This window comes from Vigna umbellata, chromosome 3 (genome assembly GCF_029865625.1).
Source record: "Vigna umbellata cultivar VRB3 chromosome 3, Vumbellata_1.0, whole genome shotgun sequence".
NCBI classification, from domain to species: domain Eukaryota; kingdom Viridiplantae; phylum Streptophyta; class Magnoliopsida; order Fabales; family Fabaceae; genus Vigna; species Vigna umbellata.
Genome location: NC_142167.1, coordinates 1,492,187 through 1,517,349, shown reverse-complemented (window position 1 = coordinate 1,517,349; position 25,163 = coordinate 1,492,187). Strand labels below are relative to the sequence as shown.

The 25,163-nt window shown below is 35.6% G+C and overlaps 1 protein-coding gene across 9 annotated transcripts in view; it reads right to left on the bottom strand.

Moving 5' to 3' along the window:
* Window positions 1–2,214: 2,214 nt before the first annotated feature.
* PHYLLO (2-oxoglutarate decarboxylase/hydro-lyase/magnesium ion-binding protein) overlaps window positions 2,215–25,163 on the bottom strand; it is a 36,151-nt gene continuing 13,202 nt past the window's right edge. For 3 of the 9 annotated variants that reach the window (XM_088109253.1, XM_088109258.1, XM_088109259.1), the window contains 14 exons: window positions 23,071–23,138; window positions 20,690–20,848; window positions 18,904–19,029; window positions 18,690–18,821; window positions 18,473–18,590; window positions 15,784–15,939; window positions 8,116–8,358; window positions 7,836–8,003; window positions 7,562–7,705; window positions 6,272–6,733; window positions 5,793–6,086; window positions 5,552–5,709; window positions 5,339–5,446; window positions 2,215–2,733 (listed from right to left, as the gene is read on the bottom strand). In XM_088109253.1, the coding sequence (XP_087965379.1) occupies window positions 2,487–2,733; window positions 5,339–5,446; window positions 5,552–5,709; window positions 5,793–6,086; window positions 6,272–6,733; window positions 7,562–7,705; window positions 7,836–8,003; window positions 8,116–8,358; window positions 15,784–15,939; window positions 18,473–18,590; window positions 18,690–18,821; window positions 18,904–19,029; window positions 20,690–20,848; window positions 23,071–23,138 (2,583 nt within the window). In that variant the 3' untranslated portion in view covers window positions 2,215–2,486. Of the gene's footprint in view, window positions 2,734–5,338; window positions 5,447–5,551; window positions 5,710–5,792; window positions 6,107–6,271; window positions 6,734–7,561; window positions 7,706–7,835; window positions 8,004–8,115; window positions 8,359–15,783; window positions 15,940–18,472; window positions 18,591–18,689; window positions 18,822–18,903; window positions 19,030–20,689; window positions 20,849–23,070; window positions 23,139–25,163 lie in introns of those variants that run through there. The other 6 variants (XM_088109254.1, XM_088109255.1, XM_088109256.1 and 3 more) reach the window with 6 other exon arrangements.

Sequence of the window (25,163 nt, the reverse complement as noted above, 5' to 3'; positions counted from 1 at the left end):
AGCCAAGCACCTCATCTACTTCTGACTTGTCTACTTTGTCTTAGCTATTCTCAAGGGTCTACAACTATCATCTCTATGATAAAAATAAGTAAAAATAAATAGTCTAATCCTTTATTAAAATTGTCCAATGGAGCTCCACTTTATTCAAAACATAAGTCATCTCTCAACTAATTCAATAGAAATCTCTAAATAAGAACATGGAAAAAAGGATAAGAACATGAAAGGAGAGTTTATTTTATTGATGATATAAATAAAATAATTATATGATTAAAGTAGACCGATTTTTTTAGTTCATTCGTAATTGAATTCATTGAGTATCATAGGATTATTATTTACTTAATTTCAAAACAGTTTTAAATTAGCCAATCCAATAATATTTTCACCTATTCCAAGCATATGTGTATGGAATTTTATTCTTTTACCTCTTCAATTAAGCAAACAAGAGGTTATTCGATTTAGACAAACTAACAAAAATTTTAATTAAAAAAATAAAATTGAATTATCAAACAATTTAAGATTATAAATCAATATTCAAAAAGAATAAATGAAGTAGACCTTATCCTTAAAAATTTCAATTCAAAACTTTAATTCTACATGATCTCATAATTAAATATAAATTGACAAGAGAATCAACTTACAAGATTTAGCTTTCCATGCAGAGACAACAAAAAGATAATAAGAAAATAAAATGTGGTATGATATTTCAAAGTAATCAATTTTGTTTGCAAAAGGTCCAACACAATCTAATGGACCTCCAAAGTATTAGACGAATCTTTCCAAAATATCTTTTCAAAGTATACAAGTCTAGTAGTTCACATAGTAGACAAATCTGCTCATAAATCAATGATTCTGGACACTTGACTTGCCATGAAAATCTTCAAAACCACTCTATTTCTTCATTAAGTTTATAATCTCATCTTTTCCTAGTCACTCAAAAATTCCCAAATCAAATTGCTAGCATCGTCAATATATCCATCATATCACTGTGTATTTATAAACGACTTATGAGCTTATTTATATTTCAAGTGCACAAAGTACATGTTAGAATGTTCAGGAAATGTTTATGTGCATTACATCAACCGTCAAAATTCAACTCATGGATGTTCTATTAAATTATCTAGCAAAGTTCAATAAACTAGACTCTATACTTTTTAATTAAATTCGTCTATCTAAAATGTATCTACCAAATTTTAATCCGTGATTTTAGTTGAAGCTCAATTAATCCCATTTAGATAAATTCTAGTTAAAATAATAGATTTAAACTCCACTAAAATGTAAGAAAGTCAAGAATAAGTGTTTTAAATATGATTGAAAATGTACTAATTACTATAATAATGACGCAGACTTGTAAGCCTAGACTTTCTAACTAGCCTATTGTATGCATGTTCTAGTCATACAAATCGATACAAATCACTTGGATTTGTTCTAGTCATACACCAAACACGTACAAATATAAAGCTAAGACACTAATTTGAAATGCAAAATTAAAAAGAAAAGGTAAATGAGCAAGATTATGTGTGGTACCATATTTGTGAAAAATATTGTAATTTGCGCAAACCAATTATTAATTAAACAAAACACACACAAACATTAATTGAATCTTAAAGAAAAAAAAAAGAAAAAAAAACACAAATAAAAAGCAAAACTGGAGAGTTAAATTAAATTGAATTTCCTGATAACAATACCAAATTTGATGATTCAATCAAATTAAAAAAAGTCGATTGTCCACTATAAGTCAACATAAATTAAATATGGATAGAACTAATTAATCCAAAGTTACTCCTACGAATTTAATTATAATTTCAGCAAGCCAGAATTTGAAAAGTTGGAAGCTAAATTTTAGAAAAAAATCAGGAACTAAAATATCATTAACCAATAGTAACTCTTTTAGTTTAAAATACAATTATTTAATTTCAATTTGAACATGTAGACAGTAATATACATATAATAACAAAATTTATATTTAACAAAAAGGTAGAATCTTCAAAAATAATCTGTCTCAAATTATGTAGATATCACTATGCAAGTAGTGACAAGAGAACACGTAACAAAAAGGAATCTGACTCGTCTAAGCCATCCATGTTCAGCTATGTTCTAAGAAAAATCAACACTTTTATAACAGATCTAAATAATCTAAAGTAAACAATTGATATGTCATATAAACAATCTCAATCAATAATTGATATGTCATATAAATGTACGTAGCAGATAATGTGTTAGTTAACTTTGTTTATTTCAGAAGAGTCAAGTCCAACACATGTAAGCCAAAACAATATCCATAATAAAGGTGTCGAGTTTTAGAGAAGAAACAATGGAGATAAAGTTCCTTTGAAAGAGAGGTTGCCCTTTGTCATTAGAGAAATCAAAAGAAAATACAGGAAACAAGGGAAAATCTATTTGGCAAAAACATACAATATCCCAACCCTTCCATCATTCTCCCTGATCCTTCGCTACCACTTTGATCCTCTAATTGGAGAACACAGCTTTCATTGTTTAGTCAGGTATCGTGCTATGGCAGCAATGATAGCAAGAGGGTTCTCCAAATGAGCAGCATGGCCGCAGTTGGGAATCTCAACAACCTCATGTATAGCATTCCCATTTTCATGCTTACTCCCCAAGCCAGAGCACAACATTTTCATCATTTTCTGAGCAATATTTCTAAATTTTGTATCCTTTTCTCCATGAATGATAAGAAGAGGTACTCTACAATTTGGCAAATCTTCCCACATTGACCTGCTCTCTCAGGTAACGAGTAATTTTAAGTTAAATGATCACAGTGTATCATTCAAATATATAAATTAAGTGATGCAGATAATACAAATTAACGGTTCATATAATTGGCTTTATCTCACAACCATACATATATTCAATCCCTAAAATAGATGATTTTTCATTTTGCTATAGTATAATAAGCTTCTGTTATAATTGTAACTAGTTACATCTATCCCCGTTTGATAACTGTGTTATAGCCAGAAATAGTTACATTTGTTAGTTTAATAACGGTGTAGGTTGTTAGTTTTCAGTGATGAAAAAAAGTGTAGGCACTCAGCAATAATTATGGAACTACTATTCATGATTTAAAAAAAACAATACATTGGTATATAAATGAAAAATGAAATCCTGATAAAAGGAAATAAATTTCCTAAATTAAAGAAAATAAATCTCCAGACATAAATACTCTAAATCTGGAACAAATTTACCAAATAAACTCTTAATTCCAATCCCTTAATTTAAAATAAAGGCTCTAATACCATCTTAGTAAATGAATTTATGTCTAACTCAACCTCACAAACTAACTTGTAAGTTGAGGAATTGCATTCCATTTATATACTATAATTCAGCCTTATTCGTAGTCGATGTTGGATCTCAACACACTTCCTCACACTAAGGAATAAACATCTTGAGGATATGATTAGATATTTGTGGGTGATCTAAAAAAAAGAGTCCGATAGTGGTGACTAATGGCCTCAAAGAACTTGATTAGGATAAGCTCTTAATGGCTATAATACAATATGAAAAAACTGTAGGCACTAAGCAATAATTATGGAATTAATTTTCTTGTTCTAACAAAAAGAATACATTGGTATTTAAAAGAAAAACGAAATCTTAATAAAGGGAAATAAATCTCCAGACTTAAAGACTCTAAATCTGGACCAAATCTACCAAATAAACTCCTAATTCCTTAATTATAGGGATTTCTTACAAAAAAAATCTATATTTATAATCCAATCAATCTTTATTTATTGTACACTAAATGTGCAAATTTACACCCATATTTCAACATTTACCCCTCAAATATAAAGGGGTATAAGTATTACCACCCTTGGTGTCGCTAGGTCTTACTGTCAAAATGGGTTGGAACACATGAGCCAACCTGATCCACCACGGGTTTGAGTCAAGTTGGGTTGAAAAAAATTTTAAAATTTCGATGAGCCAATTTTGAACTTAGCTCACTAAGAACCTGGCTCAACCAGGTTGAACCCGTGGTGAGTCAGGTTGGCTCACCAACCCACCTAATTTTTCTAATAAGTACTTTTTGTTGGGTTATTCATTTTAGAAAATATTGAAACAAAGGCTTGTGTGAAATTATTTTTCTATACTTAGTAACTCAATTTTTATGAAAAAACAAATTTGAATCGCTATGAAGCTACTAAAAGTTTTGTTGATAAGATTTTGTGATATCTTTGTGTGAATGAAATCTTATGTTTGGTTGATCATACATATAATTTAAGACCTTTCCCCTTTATTTAGATTTGAATTAGAAAATTTTCGTTATTTTTTTTAATTGAAAAAAAGAATTGGTAATTAAGTGAGTCACTAAGCCAACCCGTTTAACCCACCAACCCGTGGTGGGCCGAGCCGGATTAATAAGTGAGTCCGGTTGGGTTGGTTCACTAATTGCAACCACTGATGTATTCAAAGCACCTGCATCAGTTCAGGAAGTTATAAAAAGACAGAAATTGGGTTCAAGCATCGAGGTAAGCAACGGAGGCATTAGAAAGGAATTCAATTTGAAAGGTTGTTGATAAACCCAGACAAAATAGTTGTAGAATGTAGATCGCTGTACACCACAAAATGTAACTTAATGAGAAATAAAAATTATTCAAGGCAAGACTAGTGGCAAAATGACACTCATAAACCTACGGGTTGGCTATGAGGAGAAATTTTGTCCTTGTGTAGCAAAAAATGAGTACAGAATGAATCACCTTCTCCCTAGCCGCTTACTTTGGATGGAACCTGCAGTAGTTTGATATTGAAACATAGAGACCTAGAAGAGGAAGTCCAAATGGAGATACCCCGAGTGAAGAAAATGAGGTGTGTAGTTCAAGAAGGTTTTGTATTACTTGTGCTTTATTTTCAACTACTGACCACAATTTTCTGGCTTTGTTTTCAGCCAACCGTGTGTTCATGCATTCACACACGGCTCCTTATGCTCTGTTTTGTTCTGTTCATGTGTAATGGTGTTCCTTTTTAACACGTACTCCACACTCCCCTAATAGCCCTTTATTTTGTTTCAACTGCATTTGTTTTCTGCTTGCATTGATGATATGTTATGTTTTTTTATTAACTCCATCATCATATCTGAATGGAGGGTACTTTTTGCATGGTGGGTACATTTTGAATGGTGGTCATGTATGTATAAACTATGCATACAACATATTCATGTTTTTATTAATTTCTGTGCAAAATTTAAAAAAACTTAAGACCTTGGTCTATGAATATGGTTTAGTTGCTCCAAACATCCTATAGATATTCAACTGGATGGGGAAGAAGACACTAATAGAAATAAATGAAGCAAAGGAATGAAAAAAAAAATAGTTAAGCTTAATTTGCTTACAGATGCCTTCCTATGCTTAATCCAGACAGCACCTGTGAAAGACTCTGCACGTCATCATGCTGCAAGCGACTAGCAATAATTCGACTGGAATGGGGATGACTTCGTAAGCTGTTTGATGATACAAAAGTAGGCTGAGACACTAATAGAGGGATTACATCATAATAGCATTAACATAAATCCCGCATAGTCTAAAGATTAGAACAGACAGGTTACCTTTTCCACAACTCTCCAGCATACCAGGAACTGACAAAAAGTTGTAAGCCATGTGTAATGACTGTGGATGCTCTAGAATCATCTTTAGCCGCACGAATTTTTCTTGATAATTTATCATTTAATCCAGGGCTTCCAGATATTAATATGGCACCCTTTATCTGCATGGTATATGCTCAAAGTGTTTACCAACGGTCATGAAAACATCAAAATGAAGTAAAGACATTGAATATAACCATTATACCTTGGTGCCAAATTTGAGAGCCATAAACAATGCAATCCTTGCGCCCATTGAGTACCCGACTAGTGTAACCTTTCCTGGAGCTATGTGGTGAATTAATTCATGCAATATATCAGCAACTGTCTCCAATGACAGCCATGGTTCATCACCAACACCCTCTAAGCCATGTAGTATTGATTTTCCATGACCAGGAAGGTCAACAGAAATGCACTTTGCTGATCCAGAAAAGGTCTTCATGATATTAATCCAGTCTTCACCAGTTCCAAGAAATCCATGAAGAAATACCAGCACGTTATCCTACATTTGCTAAATCATATCTATATAAGGGAGTCAAATTTTACTTTCACGAAAATACAAATAAAGATGGAGCATGTTACCCATATATGCAATAGATTTGCTTGTAAAGTAATGGAGACTAAATCTAAAATCTAGCCATAACGCTCTTCATTACAGTAATCATAACATTGGGATTCTATACTTACATTTGTTTGAAGGCCAGTCTCACGAACTTCAAAAGAACAAGATACATTGTTAAGCTCTATTCTACATTGGTACTGACGAACTTCCTCCTCAACAATAACATATGAGACAACTTTTTTGTTGACTTGAAAATCGCGGACAAATCGACTAGCATCTGCCACAGACGCTTCAACAAAACCACTTTTTGGATTACGACAAATAAAATGAGGATTTGGTGTTACATCTTCCTTAAGCCAACGGTAGGTTCCAAGACCATGTGCTATAGCAGGTGCTGCCACATTATCTAACACTTTGAATGTACCTAAACTCAGCATTTCAAGATAACTAGAAAACTGAGTATATGCAGAAAGACTAAGACTGCTTTCAAATGCAGCACTTACAACGACCATCTTCCCCATATGGTAGGCCCATTGAGCAATTAATGCCGCATTCTCAAATCCACCAACAACACTTGGTTTAATAACCTGAAAATTCATTGCAAAATTCTAAATAAAACAAAGAGTGATCATTTTATATTGACAAGATCATAAACTATTTTGCAATTCTGATAAGAATTTATAAACAGATATTCTGTTTCATCTAATCAAGACACCAATCCAAATGGAGTCGTAATGATTGAACATATATATAGAAATGAAAAGAAAATGTCACAACTCTAGCATGTTTTACGGTAAAATTTTATTTTCTCTGTTGAAAATCATCAAAAGGAATTACACATACGGCTGGAAAATAGGAAATCCAAATAAAAAATTTGCTCAATTAACAGTTTTCTACCCTAGAAAAAATGAAAAATATCTGAATAAAAAAATCTGATATAATAATCTCAATCTTTCCTATTTATAATTAAGCATTTTTACTCATTTGTTCTAATCCTATAGTTTGAATAAAAGGGTAAAGAGTATATACATACACGTTGTAAAGAATAAAATATCTTTGAAGATCCAAAAGGTATTGTACTTTCTTTATTTCCCTATTTCTCATGATTTCCTTATTTTCTGTTATAGGGACAACTTTCCTCAATAATAGACAGATGGGAAAACGTAGTTAGTGTTGCAGAAATAATAAAAGATAGTCCTCTTTCAACTACACCGTAGCAGAATTGCTTTGTTAATTTATATTGAATAAGAAAGAAATCAAATATATAGGATAAAATGCTCTCAATTCCTCAGAAAAGCAATATTACAGTTTGTTAATATAATTATATTTTGTATTTTCTGAAGACACCATAACAATACCTAAATGATGTAAACCTAGTCTGCCCTTATTATCTTAAGAAATTCTTATTTACTTACGACAGCAGCTATTGCTGGATGAGTAAACTTCACTAGCTTTTCCATTGGATTTTCTTGCATGTTATCTATGGTTTCATCTAGGGCAATAGATAAGCCACTTTCTTCACAAAACTTGAGAATATTATCTTCATCCTGAACAGGCTCCTGTAAAAGGGATATTTCAATCAAGTTATACACAAACATGCACCAACCAATAAATTGGTGGAAACCATATAAAGAAAAGCCACAGAGTGAAAGCATAAACTACAAATAATGTCTTATTTTCTTTGTCTACCTCAATATACTGTAGGTTACAATCCTTAACCAAAGAGCTGAATTTCATAGCTTCTTCATAAGTCCAACTTCGATTAGCATCTGCACGGATGATAATCTTGCGACCAACTTTCTTTCTCACTTCTTGTATTATTGCTGCATCAAGCATTGGATCACCCCTGCGCGCTACCTGCATAGCAAGAGCACTATTAACCATTGTCCTTCACTGTTGGTCTATATAAAACGTAGTTGAGGGCTAATATGTGTAAGCAGCTTAAACTAAAGAATGAATACTAGATAACCTTCAGCTTAATTGCAGAAAATCCTTCCTCAATTAGTTTGGCGGCAACATTAGCAACTTCAGTTGGAGATCCATTTGAATCAATTAATGCACAAATCTGAACATTTAACGACGTTTCACAATTGTTGTTCTCATTTATTGAGGGATGGAGTATGTTCAGCATGTTGGAACCTTTTGCATTAGCAATGGCATTGAGGATAGCCATTTCCAAACCACATCTTACACTTGGAAAAATAAAAGATGGCTGCATCAAAACAACAGCAATATCTTAAGTCAGTTTGTAACAAATTGATATTTTAATGTCATTAAAGAAGTTCCCCTATCATTGCATGTTAGGTTTCTGGGTATGAAACCTAACTGTCTCACAGCACACACTCACTCAATAGCACCCAAATGGTAAGAAAAGAATGAAAATATGTATTCACATCAACCAATGTCATGAACAACCAGTAACTGGGAGCATAATCCCCCTCCACAGGATCAAGGTTCCTGTCTATACAATTGATATCAAAAACTCCCCCTCTACCAGACCCTTCCTTGCCTTCTTATAAAGGCAGCCCACTTCTAACTACCTAACTGAACAATTAATTCTTCAACTGTTTTCTCTCTCCTGCACACCTAATACCCATTATAACCTATCATATTAAATCCTATCATTACACCCTGCTGCAAAACAACCTTGTCCTCAAGGTTGGTACAGTAATGCTTGTTCCCATGGCTCATCTTCATCATAGGAAGGGAACCCACTGGCTGCTGCCTCCAATTCAGGTCTGGAGGCTTGGGTGGTGGTCCATATGAAAGAATTGTTGACTCCTTTAAGAGTTGCTTTTTTTCCAGAATTCCCATGGACCCTATGATTCTTCTATATTGCCTTCTGACCTGGTGACCACTTACATGGGCCTGGATTTTAACTCTTTTCTGATGAATGATCAAGAATTCTTTTCTCTTCTTCCACCCCCAAAACCTTTTTTGTATTTTTATAGCAGCAGTACTGGCGAAGCCCTCTCCTTGCCCAAATTTGTTCATCCTAGAAGCTAAAAAGGAAAGAACTTGTTGATCTGACCATCTAATTCCTTCATCATCATCATGTTGAGCTAACTGTTTCCTCTGAATGTTAAATTGCAGCCCTGCAAAGAAATATCTCTGCCATTGGTCTTCTAGTGTCTTATATGTTTGTGACAACCATATTTTTTCCCCACTCAAGACAGCTGCATCTTCTACTTTATTTCCAGCCATCATACTCACCCTGTTCCCACCATATTCTGCTTTCTTTCCTCTGTCTTCACCCTTCTTCACTGTTTTATCATACACATCACAACCTACCCCACTACCTCTCCTAGAAACGGCAGCTTCTGCCACTTCCTGGGCAGCAACACAAACAATGCCTCCATCACAGTTTTTTTCTTCTGCACTGATATCTCTTTCTCTTTCCTTCCCAGAAAGAGCAGCTTTTGCCACTTCCTGGGCAGCAACACCAACAACTTTCTCATCAGCAGCTTCTGTGATTTTTGCAGTTTGGCCTAACTTTTCAAAAACAAAACCTCTATCTCTTTTTCCGAACCCCATTATCAATGCCTCTTTCAGCCCTTTCCAAGAAAGATTCTTGGTTTTATTTTTCCAGGCCCTGAACCAATAAATTGTGCCTCCCTCCATGCAGCTGTAAGCCAACCTGAGCCTCTCCTTCTCTGTGATATTTTGGGTGTCAAAAAATTTCTCAACTTGAGAGATCCATCCCAACGGGTCCAACCCCTCAAACTTGGGCAATTCTACCCGCTGCCTCCAATTTTGCTGCCCTTTGCCCCAGTCTTCCTCCAGCTCTTCCTCTGAACCATCTTTCTTTCCTCTCATGATAGCTTTCTCACTTCTTTCTGAGCCCATTATGTGAATCTTGATTTCCTGTAACATTTCTTTTATTTCTTGGATATCTCTCCTCCATTCTGCCATCCCCATTTTCTGTTCACTGACCCTTCTCTCCAAGGTATTGTCTCTTCCTTCCATGCTTCCACCCTTTCTTGATCACTTCTTGATCCCTTCTTGATCCGGCAGTCCCCTCCTAAGCGAAGCAGCTTCTTGATCCTTCACCCCCACTTTGATCCGGCAGGTCGGACCAAATTGTTAGGTTTCTGGGTATGAAACCTAACTGTCTCACAGCACACACTCACTCAATAGCACCCAAATGGTAAGAAAAGAATGAAAATATGTATTCACATCAACCAATGTCATGAACAACCAGTAACTGGGAGCATAATCCCCCTCCACAGGATCAAGGTTCCTGTCTATACAATTGATATCAAAAACTCCCCCTCTACCAGACCCTTCCTTGCCTTCTTATAAAGGCAGCCCACTTCTAACTACCTAACTGAACAATATCCCTTGTGTGTTTAGCATACACATAGGGTAGTTTATTTATATTGTAAGATATGGGCCAATGCCCTAATACAGAATAGACTAAGCCCAAATAACAAAAACACACATCTTAATATCTAACACTCCCCCTCAAGCTGGAGCATATAAATCATATGTTCCAAGCTTGTTACAAAGATAATCAATTCTAGGTCCTCGTAAGGACTTAGTGAATATGTCTGCCAACTGGTTGCTTGAATTAACAAACTCAGTCTTGATATCTCCGGATATGATTTTTTCTCGAATGAAATGGCAATCAACTTCAATGTGTTTGGTTCTCTCATGGAAGACAGGATTAGAGCTAATATGGAGAGCAGCTTGATTATCACATATAAGTATCATGTGAGTGACATCTCCAAATTTCAATTCACTCAACAATTGTTTAAGCCACACAAGCTCGCAAGTAGCTGATGCCATAGCTCTATATTCTGCTTCTGCACTGGACCTTGCCACAACACTTTGCTTCTTACTTTTCCAAGATATCAGGTTGCCACCAATAGAGACACAATATCCAGAAGTAGACCTCCTATCAGAAGGGGAACCAGCCCAATCAGCATCTGAATAACAAACGATTTTTGTATCGTTGTTAGGGCCATATAGCAAACCTTTCCCAGGTGATCTTTTAATATACTTCAGTATGCGAACAACTGCATCCCAATGGTCTTCACATGGGGAGTTTAGAAATTGACTCACCACACTAACTGCGAAGGAAATGTCAGGACGCGTAACAGTAAGATAGTTTAATTTACCAACTAGTCTTCTGTACCGTTCAGGATCTGAGAAAGGCTCCCCCTGATTTGGTAGGAGTTTGATGTTAGGGTCCATAGGTGTCTCAACAGATTTACAGTTCATTAACCCTGTTTCCTCCAAGATGTCTAACGCATACTTCCTCTGAGATATGACAATACCATCACTGGATTGTGCTACTTCAATACCCAAAAAATACCTAAGTTTGCCAAGATCTTTGGTTTGAAAATGATGACAAAGGTGTTGTTTCATCTGAGAGATGCCAAGATAGTCGCTTCCTGTGAGAACAATATCATCGACATACACTATTAAGTAGATACATCCAGCACTCGAGTGGCGATAGAACACTGAATGATCCGCTTCACTGCGAGACATACCAAATTGTTGAACAACACAACTGAATTTACCAAACCAGGCCCGAGGAGACTGTTTTAGGCCATATAAGGATTTGCGAAGACGACATACCAATCCAGATGACTCCCCCTGAGCAACAAAGCCAGGCGGTTGCTTCCATATAAATTTCTTCATGCAAATCACCATTGAGAAAAGCATTTTTGACATCAAGTTGGTAAAGAGGCCATTGTCGAAGAGCGGCCATGGCAATGAATAGGCGAACAGAGGTCATCTTTGCCACTGGAGAAAAAGTATCACCATAATCCAAACCAAAAATCTGTGTGTAGCCTTTGGCAACCAGTCGAGCTTTCAGACGATCAATTGTACCATCAGGACCAACCTTGATAGCATACACCCACCTGCAACCAACAACAGACTTTCCAGATGGTAATTGGACAAGCTCCCAAGTTCCACTTTCCTGTAAGGCACTTAATTCATCCATCATAGCTTGACGCCAACCAGGATGAGTTAAGGCATCACCCACAGATTTGGGAATTGACACAGAAGAAATGGATGAGAGACAAGTATAAAATGATGGAGATAATCTGTGGTAATTAAGAACAGTATAATGGGGGGAAGGGTTACGGGTAGAGCGTATACCTTTACGGAGGGCAATAGGCAAGTCAGACTCAGTTGCTGGAGCCGGAGGAGACACATGAGGCGGCACCGGAAGTGAGTCATGAGGTAGGCAATTACGGCGACTATAAACCTGAAGTGGTGGAGGTGAAGGATGAGCCTGTGGTGAATGAGAGTCTAAAGAAGGAGAAGACAAAAGGGGTGGAGTATCACCAGGAGGATCACAGACAAGAGGAATATCAACAGTAACAGGGAGAGGTACAGAACTAGAAGATAGATGTGAAAAGTAAAAAGAAGACTCATCAAAAGTGACATCAGCAGAGATAAAATGACGATTGAGAGATGGGGAAAAACACTTATAGCCCTTTTGTGACCGGGGAAATCCTAAGAAGACACATTTGTGAGATCTAGGAGACAACTTATCAAGACCAGGACTAAAATCATGAACAAAACATGTAGACCCAAAAACTCGAAGAGGTAATGGATGCAGAGGGTCTTGAGGAAATAAGATAGAATGAGGGATTTTGTTATCTAGGACGGAAGATGGCATGCGGTTGATAAGATAACATGCTGTGAGAACTGCATCACCCCAAAAGCGTGAGGGTACTTGACCGTGTATCAGAAGTGTACGAGTTGTTTCAATAAGGTGTCTATTCTTGCGCTCAGCCACCCCATTTTGTTGAGGGGTATAAGCACATGAGGTTTGGTGAAGAATGCCATGAGAAGCCATAAACTGTTTAAACTGTTGAGAAAGGTATTCACGGCCATTATCACTACGTAAATGTCGAATAGAAACCCCAAACTGTGTTTTTATTTCATTGAAAAAAGATTGGAAAATAGAAAACAACTCAGAACGATTCTTCATTAAAAACAACCAAGTACATCTGGAATAGTCATCAATAAAAGTAACAAAATACTGAAAACCTAAAATGGACTTAACACGACTAGGTCCCCAAATGTCAGAATGAACCAATGAAAAGGGAGACGACGCCCGTTGTGAGACACTACGAGGAAAGGAACTACGAGTATGCTTCCCTAACTGACAAGACTCACACGACAAACTTGATAATGTGGACAACCTCGGGACAAGTTGTTGTAGTTTGGCAAGACTAGGATGACCGAACTGAGCATGAAGAAGGGATGGTGACTCCATGACTACGCCAACATGTGGAGAAGGACGAAGATGATAAAGGCCATGAGACTCACATCCTGTGCCAATCATGTGTTTCGAACTCCGGTCCTGCAACCAAACAGAATCTTTAGTAAATGAAATAACACAATTAAGAGTGCGAGTTAAACGACTAATGGACAGTAAGTTGAAGGGAGACCCAGGGACATAAAGTACATGATCAATGGATATGGATGGAAAAATATTAACAGTACCAATACCATGAGATGAGACTCTAGACCCATCAGCCATTGTTACCAAGGGTAAATTATCAGGACATGACAAGGAAGAAAACAAAGACTTGTTACCGGTGATGTGATCAGTGGCGCCTGAGTCAAGGACCCAAGGTCCGAGAGAGTGAGTTAGACCAACAAAAGGTGTACCTGTACGTGCAACAGATGCAGATGTAGTGGAACCAGAGTGCTGATGATCCTCATACCATCTGAGAAATTCGTTGAAGAGTGCAGGTTTGTCTATGGTATTAGATGAAGTAGGATGGTCTGCAGACGGTGATCGGGGAGGTGGATCAGAATTTGCCATTGCTACAGATCGAGGAGGACGTCCATGGAGAGCATAACATTTATCAATCTTGTGGCCTAACTTGCCACAATGGTCACATTTTGGACGTCCTTTACTTGGCTTGCGAGACCGACTTCGATCATCACGTTGAGCAGCCATAACAGAGGAATCATCAGTATGGGAGGATGTCTCAGTGACGGGTTTGCTCGGTATACGCAAAAGAGCAGAACAAGTAGAAGTAAAGTTGGGTATGACAGGAGAACCCAAAATCTGATCACGGACATGAGAAACATCATCAGAGAGTCCGTATAATGCCAACAACATGAAGAACTTTGATCGTTGTTCCAATTCTTCAGCAGGAGTGGAAGCAGGAGGTAATATATCATTAAAGTCATGAAGAAGGGCATGAATTTTACCCAAATAATCTGCCATGGGACCAGGATTGCGCGGACCAATAACAGTTAATAGGTCCTGACAAACACCATAAAGACGCTGAGTGTCATTGGTGTATAACAACTTCGCTTGTGCCCATACTTCTGAACATGTTTCATAGGATCGAAACATTTGTTTCAGTGAGGAGTGAATGGTGGACTTTATAACAATACATAACTGAGCATCAATTTTCATCCAGCGGGAAGTGTCATCTATGGGAGCAATAGTCACATTTTGAGTAAGATGATCTAAGTACCCCTGACTCTTCAACCAAAGTTTGATGTCGGACGCCCATGTTGCATAATTTGTGCCATCTAACTTGTCAATGGACAAGTGTACATTCACATAATTGGTATATATTGAGGGATCAGAAGATGAGCCACCAACAGAGGTGTTTGTAGACGAGGAAGACGCCAGAGAGAGGGAGAAACCCTAAAAATTCAAAGTGCTCCGATTGACGCAACGACCACAGATCCGGAAAGAGGGCGAGGAGGCGATCACGGCGGTGCTGATCGGCGGCGGAAAGCTCCGGCGACGCGCCGGCACGCGCGGCGGCAGCGGCGGCAGCGGCGAATCTTGCGGCGGCGCGTGGCGGCGCGTGGGTTCTCCGATCGCCGCGATCTTCGTGCGACGGTGGTCGCCCGGCCGAGACGATCCCGATGGTGTGGTCGCCGGTCGATTCTGGAACTCCGGCGGCGGCGACGGCGGCGGCGGCGGCGGCGGCGACGGCGGCTGCGGCGGTGACGACGGCGACAGTGATAGGTGCCGGAGACCGTGGAGTTGACTGGAACTATTCCTGTGCTCTAGATACCATATGAGAAATAGAGAAGATTGGGAGAAAATATCCCTTGTGTGTTTAGCATACACATAGGGTAGTTTATTTATATTGTAAGATATGGGCCAATGCCCTAATACAGAATAGACTAAGCCCAAATAACAAAAACACACATCTTAATATCTAACAATATGTATTCACATCAACCAATGTCATGAACAACCAGTAACTGGGAGCATAATCCCCCTCCACAGGATCAAGGTTCCTGTCTATACAATTGATATCAAAAACTCCCCCTCTACCAGACCCTTCCTTGCCTTCTTATAAAGGCAGCCCACTTCTAACTACCTAACTGAACAATTAATTCTTCAACTGTTTTCTCTCTCCTGCACACCTAATACCCATTATAACCTATCATATTAAATCCTATCATTGCAGCTGAAAGATTACAAGGCACAATATTGAAATATTTTATTGTGTATCTTTATTCTATAATGAATCTCTTTATACAAAATTGCTTTGATAGAGAAGAATTTGATACAACCTGAAGAAACTCATCAACAAAAACATCTAATCTTTTAGGTGTAGCTCCAATAGAGGTTTTTATTTGTACAATATCTCCAGCTGTTGCCTAAATAACAGATTAGACAGCTTACCATGATGCCCAACTCATGCCATATCCAATGTGAAAATGAACCCCTCAATAGAGAGAGGAAGCAACTAACATCAACATGTTCCATAACATGGATAAGAAACCTAAGTTGATATTCAGCATCTACCAGATTTTCCCTGTGGATGCCAATAGGCGCAACCTGTTTGGTGCCAATAACATGAAGAAGTTTAAGAAAGTTTAAAAGAAACTAAGAAAATAGAACAAAGGAATTAGATAAAATAACAACAAAATGAAAGTTTTCAAACAATTGAAGATTGATGACCCGCAAACCACTCATTTCGTTAACTCAGATCAGGTTCCATTGTGGATAACACCCACTCTTGGCACGAGTGAACCACATGGTTAATAGATCTTGCAACTGTAGATGTTAATGTACTTTAATAACTGTGCAACTTACCCAACAAAACTTAATATAAAGTGAACTTGGTCAGCCCAAGATAAATATAAATTGTTTGTCATCCCATGTCCCAACAAGTTAAGAATACACAAACCTATTACAGATATCATATTCAATGAGAATTCACTGCATTCAGTTTCATTTCAATGTAGTTACATTCTGTTTAGGTTTTCTGATTTAGTTATTTACAAGTTAGTTTATTTTGTTTTGGTTAGTTACGAGTTAGTAACAGGTAGTTATAGTGCCAACTTGGCAGTGAGTCACACTTATAGCTAAATGTAGCTATATATGTTCTAATCAGTCAATGTTGAACTATAGTTTTTAGTTCTAAATCTGTTACAACTAAAGCAACATATTGCATATATGCATGCAAAGGCATCACTACAAATTTGCCAGGTGTGCTTTTGAATGAAGCAATTTCACTCAAACGTTTTGTCCTTTCTTAAACATAAGCCAACGCAAGTGTGGGTTAATGCATCTCTGCGCGTGCTGAACATCTGTCTAGAACTGCAGCCTCTGCCATGTCTGAATCTCATTTTCCGGCCCTTCATTCTTTGACATGTCCCATATGTTGTATACAATAGGAATTTCTCGTCTGAGTTTGTAGTCTTGTCACCAGAATTCACCACTTCTGTGTACCATCTTTGTATACAATAGGAGTTCCTAGCCGTTAGTATTGTTCATATCACATTTGATAGATTAAGTAAATTCAACTGCAGAAAATGTGACAAGTGAAACATGATGCAATTGCAATTCAGAGAAAACACGACTTGGTCACTACAGAAGACAAGATGTGGTCACAAGTGGTTGTATTCAAACACCCAACCCAAACACGACCAGATCCATGGAAATGAGCATTTGTTTCTTGAAATGTTGCATCTCAAATAGGACACATGTCTCTTTTGTACCAAATGACGCAACTCAATGACTCAAACTTGGACTTGGAAGTCTGATTTGAGTCTGTTAAAATAAAAGAGAGAGGCATAGCTTGAATTCCTAATCTGTGTAAAGCATGCATGGTTATGTATTTGTAAATAGGAAAATACAAGGAGATAAGTCTAAACCCGTTACATCTAATAAAATTCAATAGGAATAAAATTTGAAACTTCCTAAAATATCTCAGAACATTTTATGGTCCTCCACATAAGATGACCTAAATAACACCTTTTATTTGTAAAAGTATTTTTCCGGTTGTTTTGACATTGAAAGCAGGGTGTTTAAAAACATGGTTCTGACAGGAGGTTATTGGTGTATGAGAGAAGAAAGAAACGTTAGTTATCTAACTGTTTTACAGGTAGATAAGGGGCGGGAATGTTATTGTATAAATAGGAGTTTGGTAGTTGGAGAGAGGACTCTTGATTCGTTATTGTTTGTCTGAACAGGATAGTTATTTCCTGTTGGGGGAGGTTAGGCTCCCATACTTTGACTCTTCTTGTATTCTTTCTCTGTTCAATAATATTTCGGAGGTTATACAGTATTTTTTGGCTGTTCTTTGTGTGTTGAGAGGGATATCGATTAGGTTTCTTTATAGGAAACCTATCAGGTTCTCTCCCTATATTGGAATATGACATATTTCCTTATATTGGAATATGACATATTTTTTAATGGGTTGTGGATCAAACTAGATCAGTACCAAAATTTGAAGATCTGCAAAAAAGAAGCCACCACACATGTTGAAGCCCTTGAGAGAGGAAGAACTTCAAATTTCTACATGGTTTGAATTGTGAATATCTAGTCCCAGCTCGAGATGTAGAATCTTTAGTGTGAGGGGCGTGTTGGAGATGTTACATCCACTATAGATATAATCAAATTATAGTATATAAGTGTGTGCTTGCCTCACCTTATAAACCAGCAAACCAGCTTTGTGGAATTAAATTAGGTTAAAAGTCCACTTTCTAAGACTAACAATCCCTATCTTTTAGCAAAGCTTTGAGCTTTAACTATGTAAATACATTCTATCTATATCTAATCAAATCGATAAAAAAATATCAATTACATAAATTAAGAGCCGAATAAAATTTGTGTTTGGGAAAATAGGTTTGGGATTAATCTCCCTTGTGTATAAAATACACATATGGTATTATATTTATAATAAATGAAATATGGGCTAAACCCAAAATATAAATAAAGAATAATAATAAAGTAATTGATAAAAGATAGAGATAAATTATCTATCTAAAATATCTAATATTATAATATATCTAACAAAATTAAAAAGCATAAATCAATAAAAAGTAAGTTACAAGAGATGATATAAGATTAAACCAATACTAACCTCACCATAACCAACACTTCCATCTTCAAGCTCTAAGGATAGAATAAATCCTTCTTTGTAGAATTCCTTACAGCTATCAACCACAAATGCTGATGTTGGTGGAGCTTTAAGTGCAATTCTGCCACAGCACCATTTCATCCAATCCAAGGAAAAGAATTAATAGAAAGAAATATCAAAATAAATTAGCCATTAGAATTTATGTTATGGGAAAACTCACCTATATTTAGAACATTGTATTTTACGAATTTTGTATGAACAAAACTCATCATGTATAGAGCCTTCATTGAAAACCCATGAGAGATAATTGATGGTGCGTTGAACTGTTTGGAGTGCGAATTTCTTCAAAATGCTGAATCAAGATATGAAGCTGTTGGCAAAGAGTTGACAATCCATTAAGTCAAAATATTAAATAACCAAATGCCTATACAAACCTGTGAAAACTGGCATTGGCGTCAATGGAACTCTCAATTTCAATCATACAGTCCATTTGTTCATGTTGAGCTACACACAAAGCTTCCTTAAGTTCTTCTTTTGTTGTCACATGTAAATGTTTGATGCTGCACATGTATTATATTTTTCCTTAGCAAAAAATGTAGCATCCGTAAAGAAGAGACTGAATATCAAAACAATTGGAGAAAATGCTTAACTGCAACAAAAATACAATATCTAATGTATGTATATGTGTGTGTAGATAGATTATAACATTTCTGCCTGTAAGAGAGAACCAGCTCATACAACTATGCATTCTAGGCCTACTAATCTATTCAACTGTATATAGCAAAGCTTTTACCTTTTTTGCTTTAGATTTCAGCTTCCAGTCTCTTTCAATCAGTTGATATTGACATATCAGTTACCTTATGGCTTCACTGACCCTCTATCAACATAGGCTCAGCTCATTGTACTATTCAATTTTTCACATTTCAATCAAACTAAGAACTGTCTTTATACATTAGATGTTTTTGCATAACTTCTTTGCTCTAAAAGAAAAAAACATTAACATCTCAAGAGTGATGAACTAATCACACAATCCATTTGTCTCACTGAAAAAATACTTTGGAAATACACACATTTTCACTGCATGAGGAAAGTCAAGATGGAAGCATCAATCAATAAATACAAAGTTTGGCTTTTTACAAAGGGATTGTGACAGTTAAACCAATTACACCTCTCAAGGCACCCCAAGTTCCAAAATTAAACATAACTTCCCAACAAAAGGAACCTGCAATTCTAGAAATAAGCATAACTTCCCACCTCCAATAGTGTAGTTTGATCCTAGGGAACAATTGAATTCTAAACCAAAAACGTCACTTCCACCTAAGATTAGCAAACCATCTAGCAAAACCGGTGTGCATATTGGAATTCTCCAACTCAAATGGCCCCATGTTTAATTTCACTCCAGATTCTCTATTGCGTTTTTTGGAGCTGTCATCAGCTAAGCATTAAAAATGCACTGATGTTGATATATTATAATTCTTTTTAATGTATTTTAAAACATCAAGATCAGTGTCAATCAGTATATTTTAAAGGCACAGTAGAGAGACAACACAAAAGAACCCAATCGGGAATTCAAATTCGTTTAATTTCTACCTAACCAAAGTGAGGGCTCAAACTCATCAACCTCTGCAGTATTTCACAACAATTTCCCTCAACAGTACTGCATGTTCAGCATCCCAAAGAGTTATGTGCCAACCAACTTCGAGAAAGCACGTATTCCAGCCAAGATTACTGACGAAGTAGCTCAGACCTTATCAAACCCCACAACTAGACTGTAGATTTAACACAAAGCAATGGTTGCCCTTGCAAATCGTAGATGGAGAAAGCTTATTCTGTGACCTTAGCTCTGAACTCAACTAAATTCAAAACATCTTCCACCAAATAAGTTATTTTCATGAATTTGAATTTTGTACAATTTATGATTATTTCCCAATCCCTTACAGCCTCATATATAATCTTTCTTAGGTAAAACCTGTTTTTTTAGCATGCAAGAAAATTAATTATCTTAAAACCACTTTTCAGCACATTTACCTAAACAAAAACAAACTGTGATTATAATTAATTATAACAATAATTGATTGTACATATAATTGATTATTGAAGTAATCTAATTATTGAAGTTGTCCGAAACACACCCTTAGATTATATGGCACAAAGAAAATTAAAATATCAATGATAAAAAACATTTTCCACACAATTCAAGCCCAAAGTTAAGAATCATACCCATGTGCCATGCATAGTTCACGTATTGAAATGTTGTGAGAGGTATAGAAGTATTGATGCATTATGGATGTTTCAACTTTATCTGCCAAAGGAAGATTACTGAAAATTGCTCCTCCGTGATTATTAACCACAAGAATTGTCATCGGTTTCCGCAGTTTCCTAGTTGGCATGTTTTCAGAATGTTAGCTATGCTTCATGAAAGTAAAAGTTGAAATAGGACAGCTTTGTTGAACAATACGTACCTTAATAGATAATAAATAATTTTATGACTAAAGAATAGACACTAGCAAGAATATCTCTGATCTGAAGATAAATGTTCATACCATTATGCAAAAGGCTAAATACCTAAAATTCATTAAACCTACAGTACAATTATTAAACCCATATAGTGAAGCAGAGTGACCCTCTCCAAAAATAGAGAGATAGCCACTATTTTAAAATTGTTAAAGCTGATTGGGGAGGTGAATTCAAACCCCAAACCAAGTACATCATTGAACTAGGTTTACTAAGATGAATTACTTCCCTCACAAAATGAACCAATCACTTGATTACTCATACTGAACCAAGGAATCCTAAGCAAGCTTTGAAGGACTGCTACTATGAGGCAAAATTATGAGGCATTACTGAAAGGTAATAACTAGACTCGTGTTCCTTCTTCCCAATAGACTAACTAAGTGGGTATTCAAAGTTAAGAAAATTGATGGTTTAATCAAAAAGTTTGAGGCTGTTAAATGTTCTCCTTTTAGTTTATCATAATTTTCTTATTAAACCACTTGAAAGAATTAATATGAAAGAAAGAAGATTTTATTCAATTGATTCATTTGAAACAGTACATCAACTTCTATATATAGAGAACTCAAACCCTAAAGTAATAATCACATGAGATCTCTAGAACATTCTAACAACTTCTAGTAATACATTTAATATTGTTGAATATAGTGAAAAACTATATTTGGATTAATCTTCCTTGTGTTAAATACACACATACGGTTCTCTATTTATAATAGAAGAAATATGGGCTAAGCCCAAAATACAAATGAGAAATAATAACAAACTAACTAAAAGATAAAAGATATAATATATCTAACAAATATCTTACCAACAACTTTCACTATTGCATTTAATATTCAAATAACAACAAAATTTGTTAGATATAACAAGCTTAGGGCCCATTACTTTATATTTTCCTGTTTATAAACACATAACCATATGTGCTCCATAAATATTTCAACATGGTATCTAGAAGTAGGATTAATCCTTGCCTCCTTGATTAACTGCTATTTCATTTTAGATGATGTCACTTTCACTGAGTCTTCCAAGTACTTTAAGTCTAATCCTTCTCCTACTATGTCTCTCATTGATCAAGTCATTGTTCTAGTTGTTTGTCATCCTCTTGCTGTTTCTAGTATACTTACAGATCTTGACGAGTGCATATTTATACTCACAATTTAGTAATATTAAATTCTTAATTGGTTTTTGTACTTTCATAGAATATTTTAATTAAGATTTGTCATAATTGGGTTTATTTAGCATGAGATAGAAAAACATGTTGAAAATAACTTTTTAGTTGCATAAATGTTCTTGAGATATTTTAAGGTGTGTTAGTGCAGCTATAACTAAGTTGAGCTTATTGAGGTGTGAAAATAAATTGATTAAAGTTTCATGACACCTTAAAGATAAATCCAAGAATAAAGGGCTACTGAGACATTTTATTAATTGATGTGTATATTACAATGTTTTGGTACTCTATATATAGAGTACCATGGTAGGCGCAGAAAAGAATCCCAACCATTAAAGTTGGGTTCACACACACACAAAACAATATTAAACTTAATACATTTCAACACTCCCTCAAGCTGGAGCATATAGATCATCATACATATAAACTGAATCCTAGGCCCTCTTAAAGACTTAGTCAGAATATTTGCAAGTTGTTCATTAGTCTTAAATAGAATTTATTGTAAAGGTGCTACGTCCTTTGTGCTGCACATAGTTCCTAGATATATCTTTCAAATTCTCTTCTCTTCCCTTTCATACATTGTATTTGACGTAACGTTGTTATAAATATGAGATCCTAGGAGAGGGAAATTCACTCACTAAAATTCATTCTAATTCCTTTGTATTATTCTCAAGTTTTTGTTTCTTCCGAAGTCTTTCACATAACCACTAAATTTGTTCTCACATGATTTGGAGTGAACCATGTGTATCAATTACCCAAGGAAACTGAATATAAAAAAATAAACATGTAGATCGAAATTACCCTATGTAAAATGACCATATAGCTAACAGCAAAAATATATAACAATACTCTATTAACAAGCATTACCAAAAGAATACATAAATATTGTATGAAATGAAAAATTTGGTACATAATTTCCTACCGCTGGTTCAAAATTGCCAAGCCATTGGTATCATGCAATAAAGAAATATCTCCAACTACACACAACACCTGAATGAAATTATGAAATTAAAACAAACTATTAACAACAGAAAGGAAAATATGGTAAATTAATGAAATAAAAAATAAATGGACAAAACAAAACAAAGAAAGATGAAGTTTTTAAGAGATAAGTTCTCACAAAAGACATGAAAAGAGGCACTAGAATCACAAATCCATGTAGAATTAACACCACCTTGAAAATAAGTGTTAGCAAACATATTTTTCTGGGTGAAATTCTTTACATTAGGGTTCAGCCAGGTCTTAGGAGTTCTGTTGTTGGACTAAGAGGAATTGAACTGTGCAAGTTGGAGTGTTGAAGGATCATAATAGAAGAAGAGACTCGGGGATAATAATGCATCAGCCCTTTAGAATAAAATGATGCAAAGTAGTTAAAGTTGAGATTGTGGTTAAGATCGTGAAGGGTTCACAAAATCGTAAATCATGGGATCTTAACACAAATATTAGATTTTAATTTCTACATATGTGTGTGTGTGATAGGATACTGGGTAATAGGATAGAAGGGGGCTGAACGGTAGGAGACAAGGGGAAATAAAGCTGAATGGGAGCTGGACCCAATCGGTTGAAGAGTGACTATCCTAACTGTTCCAGTTAGGATAGGCGGGAAATATTTAGAAATAATTATAGTAAATAAAAATATATCTTAGGGAAATATTTTATTTAGAACAATATTCATATTTTATTAGAGGGAAATATTTTATTCTAGGGAAATATTTTATTTAGGAAATAATTAATATAAATAAAGGAAGAGTCTAGAGTTAAAGATATGTTTTTTATTATTGAGTTGTTGACAGACGGCTACTTGTGAGGGAGGTTATGCTCCCAAAGTAATTGAAGGAAGTTATGCTCCTAATTATTGTTTACCTTTGTTAATTCAGATGTTACCATCAATAAAAGAAATTCTTTAGTTCAATTCCATTCTTTCATTATTATTTTGCTTACTTTGAGTGTGTGAGAGGTTGTTCTGGTTAAGTTTCGTACTCAGGTACGTAACAGTGTGTAATATAGGATATAAGGTGATAGGATATAATGTGTGCAGGATAGAAGGAAACAAATTAGGAATTAGTTGTTAGTTGGTTAGTTGGTTGGGGGCCTTTATAGAAGGCAGGGAGGTCTTGTGTCAGGATAGTTTTTGTTAATTCTTTGTGCAAACAGGACCTTGTATCTTGTGGAGGGAAAGTGTTCCCTTGATAGTTTTGAGTTGTGTACAGTGTATTCTTTGATTACCAGAATAATATACCGTTTTCCCAGTAAACTATGTGTAAGAGCTGTGATTCATGACAGATTGATTTCTTGACTAAAGAAATCTATCAGTGTGTATGCGAGCACGCATGTACACCCCTAAAATGACTTGGGTTTGTGATTGTGGTTTTTCAATTTCGTAAGGAGAAGAAGATATGCATATTAGGTGAACTTATGCCAATGCTGAATTTCTTGATTTTACACTTAATTAGATTTGGGAAAAGATATACACTGACACCTAACCAATGCAAGTTCCATGAAAAGAGAAGATATTTGTAAGTTATAAGTGCTTTGAGTTGGTTCTATTTTAATTGAAACTCAATCAGGGAAGAAGGTGAACGGTGCAGCAAAAAGCACCCTTAATTTTTAATTGGGATTGAATTTTGTTTTAATTGAAACCTATATTAACCAAGAAAGTGAACAAGTGTTGCGGCTACAAAATAAAAGGTGATTTTAAATTCCATTAATTTCTAATTGGGTGGTGTTATGGCTGAACACACATAACAAGGTGAACTTTTTAATGCATTAACTTTTAATTAGGTATAGGTTTTATTTGAACTAAGTCCATTCATCAAAGGAAGTGAACAGGGGGTGCAGAGGACATTACAAAAAAAATATGCTATCCAAACAATATCATAATTCTGTTTGACGGTGCAATTTTGTTGTGACATGATCATACTTGAGATTTGAAACATATGCTATGCAATACCGTAGGCTCGTACGATTTTATGAGTAAAATCTCGGTTTTCACTACAGTGAAATGATGGCAGTGTG